The 12,216-nt window shown below is 42.1% G+C and overlaps 1 protein-coding gene across 1 annotated transcript in view; it reads left to right on the forward strand.

Moving 5' to 3' along the window:
• Window positions 1–12,216, forward strand: part of GALNTL6 (polypeptide N-acetylgalactosaminyltransferase like 6) — a 944,054-nt gene that overhangs the window by 903,526 nt on the left and 28,312 nt on the right. The window contains exon 9 of the mRNA XM_004388960.1: window positions 8,333–8,449. Coding sequence (XP_004389017.1) covers window positions 8,333–8,449 — 117 coding nt within the window. The remainder of the gene's footprint in view (window positions 1–8,332; window positions 8,450–12,216) is intronic.

The following is a 12,216-nucleotide window of genomic DNA, read 5'->3' on the forward strand; positions in this document are numbered from 1 at the left end:
AATTGTAGTACAAGCAGTCCCTGAGTTATGAAGGAGATCAGTGCCTAAGTGGGTCTTTAAGTCAGATTTGTATGTCAGTCAGAACAGGTGCATACAGTTCTTATTTAGCCTTACTTTAGTGCAAGAAGGAGCCCTGGTGGCACTGTGGTTAAGAGCTTGGCTGCTAACAAAAAGGTTGGCAGCTCAAATCCACCAACCCCTCCATGGAAACCCTATGGTGCTGTTCTACTCTGTCCTATAGGGTCGCTATGAGTCGGAATCATCTCAACAACAACAGGTTTGGTTTTTAGGTTTTAGTGCAAGAAAAGTCTCAAAACCTTCAATGATTTCAAAGCTACACATGCAGGTGAAGGTGACTGTGATGAAGAATTCATTGCAAGCAGGAGTTTGTTCAATCATTTCAAAGTATCACAAAGATTTAAAAAAGTCAAAGAAAGGTATATTTGGAGTTGAGAGGCATTGTATTAATGACTGACACAGCAGATAATTCCCAAATCTACATCTCTTCCCCGATCTGTCTTCCAAACTCCAGACTTGTGGTTGTCTATCCATAGATGTCACAAAGACACCTGAAACTCAGCAAGTCTTCTTCATTATCCATGTTCAAACAGTTATCAAGACCTGTAAATCCTCTCAGAAAAAATGTCTCTTTAATACAACTCTTCTTTTGAACATATACATTCCTTGGCTATATCCTACCACCACCACTCCCATAGTTCAGATTCTCATCAACAATTAGAACTGGTCTCCATGCTTACAATTGCTTAAGTCTACATCTGTCTTTCCCATTATCACCAGAATGTACTGTCTAAAACAAGTTTTTCTTCTCAAAAACATAAAAGCCTCTTTGCCAATGGAACAAAGTCTAACTTCCTCATCTTGACATTCAAAACCCTTCACGATACGACACCAATCTACCTTCCAGTCTCATTTCTCACTACATCCAAGAAGAAGCAAAAGAAGAGAAGGAGGAGAAGGAGGTGGAGGAAGAGCTAACATTTATTGAGCACTTAATATGGGCCAGATACTAATAAAACCATCTTATATGTATAATTTCATTTAATAATCACAAAAAAATTCTGAGGTATTATTATTATATTCATTTTCCAGAAGAGGAAACTGAGGCAAAGGAAAGTCAAGTAGCTTGACTAATGTCACTCAGCTAGTCAATGGTGAAGTCAAACTCTAAATCCATGTGGTCTACCTCCAGAATCTGTGCTCTTAACATTATATCGCTTCCTAAAAATAAATAAATAGTAGCTAATGTTTACTGAACACTCACAATGGACACTTTCATGTGTTAGCTTAATCTTCACAATGACCCTCTGAGGCACGATTATCCTCATTTTACTAACTTGACATTGAACCACAACAAATTATTTGGCATTCCCTAAAAAACTCCTTGCACTGTCTAACCTCTGTATCTGTCTTCATTTCTAATCCCTAAGGCTACAATGTCCTCTGTCACTTTACTCCCTAGATTCCACTCTACTCATCCTCCAGAGCCCTTCTCAAGTGTTCCAAGACGTCTCACTCAGAATTGATCTCTTCCTCCTTAGTCTTCACTTAGCATTTAGCAATCTCTTAACAAGATGCTTTCAAAGTGATGTCTTCTCAAGTAGATTGTGGTCTCCTTGAGAAAGGAAGCCACTTGCTCTTAGTCTTTGAATTTCCATCAGTATGTCACGAAGTGCCTTTCAGTCAGAAGCACTCCTTAAATATAAACTCTGTATAAATGGAAAAACTGAGTTATAAAAAGGATTACATGGATAAAGTTATAGGGAAACTCACTTCAAAACTATTCAACCAGTGAACAGAACCCAGGCCTGCTTGATCTCCACTCTGTTCCCTCTCCATATTATATTAGTGTCTTCTTTATTTCCAGCTTTGCACAGAAACGTGCATTCTAAAATCACCCACAGTCCATAAAAGGAGAGCATCTTGATTCCTTTTACCATATTGAAAATTCATGAACAGAAGTACTGGGAGTCTCAAGCCTTTCTTCCACTCATGTTCTGCCTAATGTCCTCACTAGAACATAAACTGAAAAAAGAAAAGGGCCAATTTTTCTTTTTAATTGTATGCTCAGTATCTACCACAGTGCCTGGGTCATACAGGTACTCTATACATATTTGTCAGATCAGTAATAAACCCTCTACTTTTTACTTAAAAGACACCATGGTTATGCACCACCAAGGTTCCCTGAAGGTGGTGTAGAACCAGACAATGTTTCATTCTGTTGTGCACGGGATCACCATGAGTCAGAACCACTAACAACAACAGTCTGTCTTTAACAACTAATTGAATTATCTATCCCACTTCTACTAGGCACATTAACAGTTATACCACACTCCTTTACACTTGTAATGGGGCCCTAGTGGCATGGTGGTTAAGAGTTCAGGCTGCTAACCAAAAGGTGGGCAGTTCGAATCCACCAGCTGCTCCTTGGAAACCCTATGAGGCAGTTCTACTCTGTTTTATAAGGTTGCTATTCTTTTAGAAAAGCTTCCTGGGGTGGGGGTTGGGGGGAACAAAATAATGTTACTGCTGCTGAGCCTGAGTTCTCTTGCATACCTAAGGAAATCCTTTAGTCTCTCTGTCAAACGTTATCCTAATGCTTGCCCAAAAGGAGATGACCTCTGTAATCCCATCATACATAATAGCACCCTTTCCCCTTTTCCTCCTCCTTCCCACTGGTTCCTATTCAAGCACCACCTTACTTTCTAATCCTGTTCAGCATCTCTCAAGATTCCTTGACACAGTTTGAATGATGCCAAACCCCGAAGCTGAACATCAAAGGATAAAAAGGATGAAAATTATCTATTTTGTCTTAGATGTATTCAATATTCTGTGCCTTAGATTTGGAGTGTGAATACGTGTATGAATTATTTTACCGTCAGCCACAGGTACAGAATCTATGTTGAAGAATTATAAATCATTTGTAACTTTCCTCGTCTGTATTTCTAAAAACACTATTAAGTGAATGAGCAAGTACTAGTATCATTTCTATTGGAAGTTTACTCACCTGTTTATCTTGATGGTGTTGCATTTATGAGCAAGATAAGAGGATATGTCTATGTTCTGAAGGGTTAGGAATACAAAGAGAAGGAAGGAAAGAAGCAAGAGCGAATAGCCTGGTATTAATCTTGTATCCAGGTGCCTATCTTATCCTATATTGAACTCACAGCATTTCCTCTCTGACACAACTATTTCCTGGAATTTACACAGATGTAGGCAATTACGCCTTTGAAACTTGAAATTTGGCTTCCAAAGCAGCTTATTCCATTGTCTACACAGATGTCATTTGAGTGAGAATTTAGAAAATTCGAAACTTCAGAAAATGATAGTCTCTATCGGGCCAGAGCCCTCTGGAGTTCACAGCGTTTAAAAATGAAACGAGGCTCTCTAACAGACTTTGGTGTCTACCCACAGGCTGATTTGGCAAGTTTGCCACTCACTGTCCTGCCTTGTTTATGTTTTCTTCTTCCCCACATCCTCCTTTTCCAAAAGCAGAGCTGCCCCAGTGAGTAAGCATGGATGCCAGCTGACAGAGGCAGGCAAACTTCTCCCTCGGTGGCCAAGGTGGCCGTTAACCTATAGCAGTTGCTATCGAGTCAATTCTGACTCATGGTGACCCCATGTGTGTCAGAGTAGAACTGTGCTTCGTAGGGTTTTCAGTAGCTGATTTTTCAGAAGTAGATCGCCAGGACTTTCTTCTCAGGTACCTATGGGTAGACTTGGACCACCAACCCTTAGGATAGCAGCTGAGCACGTTAACTCTTTGCACTACCCAGGGACTCCTATAAGCCTATAACCCATTGCTGTCAAGTCACTTCTGACTCATGGCGACCCTATAGGACAGAGTAGAACTGCCCCCAACAGAGTTTCTAAGGAGTGGCTGGCAGATTTGAGCTGGCGACCTTGTGGTTAGTAGCCAAGCTCTTCACCACTGCGCCATCGGGGCTCCAATATAAGCAGCCACTTCTCTTCCCTGATTGTGGGTCAAAGCTCCTAGACTCAAGTATCGGGTGCAACAGTGCCCTGAAAACGTCTTTGGTATAAATTGATACTTGTTCTCTAACAAGCCTGGGTCTTGAGTTAAATGGCCCAAAAATGAGAAGAAAGTCCTGCCCAGAGTTCTGTCAGGTGGCTCAAAGGTCACAGACAACTGTAGAAAATCCACACACTGGACTCCGATGAGAAGACCAAACGGGAGCTTTATGGAGTGTGCCGGGCTCAAGGCAGAGAGCAAAATCTACCTTTAACCTTCAGGTTGTTTCTATTTCCCCAGAAATACTCTATCACACATGGAGGAGTGAATTTAACAGGCATATTTTAAACTTGGCTTCCCCAATTCCAGAGTACAATTCCTCTCTGGTACATTGTTTTAGGAAAGGTGGAGAAAAGGTCAAAGCTATGAGAGTGAAATCGGGGAACTTTTCTCAGAACGTTCTCCAGAACCAGCCAAGTTCACTCCAAACTTTTCCAGAGTCTCCCAGGCTGCGAAGAGGAGGAATGCAGTGGGTTTGCAAGAGACGAGATGCAAGCACTTTCCCTAATTCCAGTTTCTAAGCTGGAATTTATGAGCTCCAGGCAAGTGCATACAAAGCTCCTTGTGTGTATTCACTTGTGGCTCTGTTTGTTTTTGTTTGCTTGCTTTTGCAAGAGTGTCCATAGCTTCCCTTGGATTTGCACAGAGGTCTGTAGGATACTCAGGTTAAGAACTATTGCCCTGTATCCTATATCATTTCACATTCTCCTAGCTTTGGAAACAGAGATCCTGAAATAGAGATCCAATAGTAGAGATGATCCCAACCTGTTGCCAAATTTCCTAAACAAGGAAATTGGTATCCGCCACATTGATTCTCTGCAGGATGGCATTATATCAACCTCTATCCCAAAAGGAGATGAACTATGAAGTAGCTCCCTTCACCACCATCCCCATCCCACCGTCATCCATTCCTTCCATGATCCAGTAACCAGTTGCTCTCGAGCCAACCCCAACTAGGGGGAACTTGCCGTGTGTGTTAGAATAGAACTGTGCTCCATAGCATTTTCAATGGCTGCTTTTTCAGAAGTAGGATGCCAGGCCTTCTTTTCAGGCACCTTCGGGTGGACTCAAACCACTAACCTTTTGTTTAGCAGCTGAAAGCGTTAACTATTTGCACCACTCAGGGACTCCCATACTAGTATATTTCATGACAATCTTCTCTTTGCCCCATTGCCCCGTCTCAATCGAAATAGGCCCAGTTCAGGCATTTTTCTGATGGGAAGGTACACCTCACCTTATCTATTCATTCCAGGCAAAAGAACCTTGACCAAAATTGTCAGCTGGAGTCATGCTGTTCTTCTTTCTGCTCTTAACAATACCTGAAGGGAGTACAAGTAGTCCCCGACTTAAGATAGGGTTCCATTTCAGTGACTCTATCATAAGTCAGTTCTAACCTAAGTCAAATACTTCTTTTTTTTTTTAGTTTGCTTTAGTATTGCCTTTCATTATCAGTATCTTCTTAAATCTGATCTTTGTTGATGTCAGTGTCATAACAATGAAATCGGAATCGTAATGGCTGTCGGGCATGTACGCAGTTCAATTGTGGTGTGCCATTAGAGTTGAACACTGCTCAACTTTCTATCCATCAGGACTCACACCGACACCAACAAAGACTTCATTGTAGACCAGGCCATGGCAGTGTTTGAACAGTAAATCTTAACGTTGAACATCTGCGAATGAACATTGGAGAATGATAACATCAGCAAATTAACATGCTGCAACATTGTATGTAGTCCATATTGCTAATGGTTAGACGTATAAAAAAATCTGGACATCGTAAGTGCGATTCATCATAAATCGAATACGTCGTAAATTGGGGACTAGCTGTATTATAGTCCAGGAGTATATAAAGTCAGAAAAAGAATCAACTGAGATATGTAGTTTACTAAACATCTTACCTAAGCGTGCAAACCTAAGTAACAAACGACAAAGAATATTCAACTCTATTACATGGTGTGTGTCTGACACTAACAGGAGAATTGGTGAACTCTTTCCATAGCAATGACAAAGGGACACATCTCCTTCCCTACCTTGCTTCTGTTGTGGCCTCTGCGGCTGATCATTTTTATAGCCTACCTATTTCCCACTCTAACTATTCGGTGCCTTATATCAAGGCTAATATAATAATTGTAGAGAATTATCAGGCATTTTCTCTCTTGGAAGAAGTACAACCAGAATGCTCCTTAGAAGTAAGGATGGCGAGACTACATCTCACATACTTTGGACATGTTGTCAGGAGGGATCAGTCCCTGGAGAAGGACATCATGCTTGGTAAAGTACAGGATCAGTGAAAACGAGGAAGACCCTCAACGAGATGGATTGGCACAGTGGCTGCAGCAATGGGCTCAAACATAACAACAATAGCGAGCATGGCACAGGACCAGGCAGTGTTTCGTTCTGTGGTGCATAGGGTTGCTATGAGTCAGAACAGCACCTATGAGTCAGAGTCAACGGCACCTAACAACAGCAACTTCAGGCATTTTCTCTCTCTGCAATTTTTCAAAGTTCAAGCTTTAAGTACAGAATTTTGAGTAGGATAGTGTTACAACAATTGTACTGTTTTTTGTATTTTCCTACTTCTCTAGGATGACATTTAACTTATCCAAGAGAAATGCTAAACCAGGACCACAAGGGTAGACCAAGATCCTCCCAGGCAAACAAGAATATAAGGTTATCGTGTCCTAAAGAGAACTATGCAATGCTAAGTGATTCACCCCAACACATACTTCTCTTGCATCACATGCCTCTTACTAAATCTCCCCCCCAGCTAAGGTGATAATGGTAAAAGATGCTTTGCAGCAGGAAGAAGTTAACTCTCTGAAAAAAGAAAAGTCTCTCATCTTACGAACTCTTGGCTACTCTCTTCGTCATATCAACACGCATTCGTTTGCTGCAGCCAATTGTAGTTTTACTACTTAACCATCTCATGTTTGTACGTGTAGATTTGTTATGTTGTTGTTAGCTACTATCAAATCAACTCCGAAGCATGGTGACCTTGTGTATAACAGAAGGAAACATTGCCCGGTCCTGTGTCACCTTCACGATCCTTGGTATGCTTGCAACTTCCAGCTCTATAGCAGACAATCTTCTGTTGGGATCCATAAGGTCTTCATTGGCTAATTTTTGGAAGTAAATTGCCAGACCTTTCTTCCTAGTCTGTGTTAGTCTGGAAGCTGCATGGAAACTTGTCCATCATAGGTGACCCTGCTGGTATTTGAAATACCAGTGGCATTGCTTCCAGAATCACAGCAGCACGCAAACTACCACAGTACGAGAAACTGACAGACAGGTGATGGACTAGAACCTGCCATATTTAATTCCCCGCTTCTTCTCCGTAAGTTGCATACAAGTTCAATACAGCATTCGATAGTCATGTAAAAAATGTATTTATTACCTAATTGATACCAGGATTGTCAAGAGGTGGGGGTACAAAGGAAAGGTCATGGAAGCTCCACAGACACATCCAAACTCCCTGAGGGACTGAGTTGCTGGGCGGAGGGCTGTGGAGACCATGGTCTCGGGAAACATCTAGCTCAACTGGGATAACATAGTTTATAAAGAAAATGTTCTACATTCTACCTTGGTGAGTAGTCTCTGGGGTCTTAAAAGCCTGTGAGCAACCATCTAAGATACTCCACTGGTCTCACCCCTCCTGGAACAAGGGAGAATGAAGAAAACAAGATACAAGGAAAAGATTAGTCCAAAGGACTAATAGACCACAACTACTACGGCCTCCACCAGTCTGCGTCTAGTACAACTAAATGGTGCCCAGCTACCACCACTGACTGCTCTGACCAGGATCACAACAGAGAGTCCCAGACAGAACTGGAGAAAAATGTAGAACAAAATTCTAACTCACAAAAAAAGACCAGACTTACTGCCTGACAGAGATTGGAGAAACCCTGAGAGTATGGCCCCCACAACACCCTTTTAGCTCAGTAGCAAAGTCACTGCCGAAGTTCACCGTTCAGCCAAAGATTAGGCAGCCCCATAAACAAAATGAGACTAATGGGGCACAACAGTCCAGGGACAAGGACTAGAAGGCAGGAGGGGACAGGAAGGCTGGTAATAGGGAACCCAAGGTAGAGAAGGGGCAGTGTTGTCATGTCATGGGGTTATTAAACATTGTCATAAGAACTGTTTAATGAGAAACTATTTGTTCTGTAAACCTTCATCTAAAGTACAATAAAAAAATTTAAAAATTTTTAACGATAAAAAAAAGAGGTGGGGGTACAAAAAAAAAAAGCAATCCCATGCTCAACATTTTTCTTCTTTCCACAGATTCGAAATGTGGCAGCAAATCTGTGTGTGGACAGCAAGCATGGAGCCACAGGAACAGAGCTGAGGCTGGACATCTGTGTCAAGGATGGTTCAGAAAGGACGTGGTCTCATGAACAAGTAGGTCCACTTCAAGACGTCTTGGCAAGGGGGAGAGGAGGCAGGGATGGCGGGACATGGTGGGAACAAATCCTTATACCAGGCATCTGGGGAGTGGGGTGAAGGCCTGGATCTGTCACTAACCAACTCCGAAGTTAAGTGAATTGCATAACTTCTCTGTTTCTATGTCTTGTCAGAGAAGCTGTGAAAATCAATTGAGATCATGTATAAAAACATGCTTTACAGAGTAGAAAGGATGGTAGACAGGTAGAATGTGATCCTAACGTTATTTCCTTTCCCAGAATGATAGTTTTCAAAACATGAAATCCTGTAGGGTATTATGCAACTTGTCCAAATAGATTTAATGAGTTTAATGACTCTTTGTTGTTCGATAAGTGCTTGGAACTTTATCTAATCTTATCTTCCCCTCTGGCTATATGTCTAAAGCAGTATTTTATATACGTATCTTGCTGTTGTTGTGGTGGTGGTTTTTAATACTATACATGAGGAATAACTTTGAGGCAACAACACCCCAACATGGACTTCATGGGATACTTTGGAGGGTGTCATAGATTGAATTATGTCTCCCAAAAAATGTGTGTATCACTTTGGCTGGGCCATGATTCCCGGTATTGTGTGAATTTCCTGTATGTTGTAAATCCCGCCTCTATGATGTTAATGAGGGAGGATGGGCGGCAGTTGTGTTAGTGAGACAGGACTCAATCTACAAGATTGGATTGTGTCCTGAGGCAATCTCTTGAGATATAAAAGAGAGAAGTGAACAGAGACACAGGGGGACCTCATACTACCAAGAGAGCATTGCCAGAAGCAGAGCGCATCCTTTGGACCCAGGGTCCCTGCGCGGAGAAGCTCCTAGTCCAGGGGAACATTGATGAGAAGGCCAACAGAGAGAGAAAGCTTTCCCCTGGACCTGATGCCCTGAATTTGGACTTTTAGCCTACTTTACTGTGAAGAAATAAATTTCTTTTTGTTAAAGCCATCCACTTGTAGTATTTCTGTTATAGCAGCACTAGATGACAAAGACAGAGGGTCAGTGAAAAGGAGGAAGACCCTTGACAAGATGGATTGACACAGTGGCTGTAACAATGGGCTCAAACATAGCAATGAATGTGAGGATGGTGCAGGACCAAGCAGTGTTCCATTCTGTTGTACACAGCGTTGCTATAAGTCGGAACTGACTCGATGGCACCTAACAACAATAACAACAAATGGCCTAAATAATGCAACTCACTTTATTTAGTGAGGTATCGTTTCTGCCTCACTTTGAAACTTCACAGTCCTTCCACTGAGTCATGGGTAGAATTGTGTCTGCTGCTTTTCAGTGTTTTAATTTAAATTATGAAATATTTCAAATAGAAAAATATTGTAACAAACATCTGTGTACCCACCGCACAGATTTAACAAGTGCAGACAGCTACTGCTGTATATTTCTTAAAAGAATGAAACTGTACAGGTACAGCTGAAGCCTCCCCATCCGACTCCTCTAGGTAAGGATAAACTCCAAGTTCAGAATAGTGTGTCCTGCCCCTGCTTCCTGTTCCCAGAGTTGTCCATAATGCCTCGCTTACACAAATCAGGGAGTAAACAAGCCATTTCCAAGAAAGAATGATTTCTCTCCTACAGCTATGTCTCTCAAGCACTCATCTTGTTCAGTATATCTATTTTAAATATTTTAAACTAGTAAAGACCCACTGTGCCCAGCCCAGGACCTTAAAGAGTTGTTCAGATGCTCTGAGATTCAGTAGGTTTGTACCTCCCTCTCCCCACCCACTCCTCCTCCGACTCTGCGTCTACCCTGCAATATAATGCAGAGCAGCAAGCGTTGGGAAAACAGCCAGCAGAACAAGGCCACAGCACAGTCCAGAATTAACTGAATCAGTCACTGAGCCAACTAAGCACTGCCTCTCCCCTATCCACTGATCGGATGCATGTACTTCTATCCCACAGCCTCACAGTGTTCTAGAAGCAGCACTGGCCTTGCAATCGGGCTAACCTACATTTTGAGTTGTAAGCTGTGTAATCTTGTGAACTTACTTAATCTTTCTAGGCCATGGTTCCACCATCTTTAGATCAGGAGAATAATATCCACCTCACAGAAAGCGTTGTTTGAGAACAAATGAGATGATCTGTGCATTTGTTTCCTAGGGTTGCCATACGAAATGCCACAAACTAGGTGGCTTATAAGAACAGGTATGTATGTCTCACAGTTCGGAGGCTAGTAATCCAAACCAACATGTTAGCTGGAACATGCTGTCTCCAGAGTTCCTAGGGGAAGAGCCTTCCTTGTTGCTATCAGCGTCTGGTAGCCCCAGGCGCTCCGTGCCTCGTAGATGCACCATCCTCACATAGCCATCCTTCCTTTGTGTCTCTCCTCCTCTTTTATGAGGATATCAATCATAGAGGGTCAGGACCCACCCTATTCCAGTATTGTTGTTATTGTGTGCCATCGAGTCCATTCAGACTCATAGCGACCTTATAAGACAGAAGAGAACTGCCCCATAGGGTTTCCTAAGCTGTAATCTTTACAGGAGCAGATTGCCAGGTCTTTTTTCCAGCGGACCCACTAGTGGGTTTGAACCGCCAACCTTTCGGTTTGCAGATGAGTGCTTACGCATGGCGCCACCAGGGCTTCTCTGCTCCAGTATAACTTCATGTTAATTTAACAGGTAACATTTTCAAAGGCTCTATTTCCAAACAAGGTTGCATTCACAAGTACCAGGGTTTACGATTTCAACATCTCTTTTAGGGGGGACACGGTTCAATCCATAGCAATGTCTATGAAATAACAGCATCTTGTAAGTGTAGTAAGTACAGAAGAAATGTACTTTCCCCCCTGCTTTCTCACCCACACCCACAAAATATCACATTAGAAATTTCCTTCAGGTCCAAGGCAGCTGTGACTTTGGTTCCATTTGCCCATTCCCAGCACAGTCGCCAAATACTGTCTTTTGCTCACGCACACATACTCTGCCGTGTGGGGGCTCCGCAGCTCCAGGATTTCCTATCAAATAGCAGTGACAGTTGACTTGCTCTCCCCTTCCTTCCTCTCTTTCCACAAGCACCACTGGGATGTTGGGAGGGACCTGAGGAATAGTGTCGGACTGTTTCCCGCACCAAAGCAATTCTCACTTCAGCCAGGGAGCAAGAAACAAAGCTTCAGAGGCCTGTCAGTAAGACTGGCATCTAGAGAAAAGAAGAACATGTCGAAAAAAAATAAAATAAAATGAAAGGAGAACATTGTAAGGAGAAGCTTCATCTGCTGGACTAAATTCCTCTCATAGCTGTACCACCTCTATTCAGCCCAACCAGGAAGCTCCCCAGCCAGCTGGTTGATAGGAAGTATCTTCCCTTAGGTTTAATATTTCTATCCCCAATAACTTTGTAGAATGAAACCTGCTCTGGCGTGAAGATTTTATTTAAAAAATAAATATTTAAAAAATTTTAAATAAAATATTTTATTTAATTTTATTTAACAAGGCGACCATAAACATAAACAAAGCCAACTGTATTGCATACACTTTACGTATCTTTGGTTCAGTTTTGTTTTTGTTTTGTTTTGTTTTTTCTCAGACTACCCATTGCCATCAAGTGGATTCCGACTCATAGTGACCCTATAGGACAGTGTAGAACTGCCCCATAGGGTTTCCAAGGAGCAGCTGGTGGATTTGAACTGCTGACCTTTTGGTTAACAGCCGAACTATTTTTTTTCTACTGTACTTTAGATGAAGGTTTACAGAACAAATAGTTTCTCATTAAACAGTTAGTAC

The sequence above is a fragment of the Trichechus manatus genome, unplaced genomic scaffold, assembly GCF_000243295.1.
Source record: "Trichechus manatus latirostris isolate Lorelei unplaced genomic scaffold, TriManLat1.0 scaffold00225, whole genome shotgun sequence".
Taxonomy (NCBI): domain Eukaryota; kingdom Metazoa; phylum Chordata; class Mammalia; order Sirenia; family Trichechidae; genus Trichechus; species Trichechus manatus.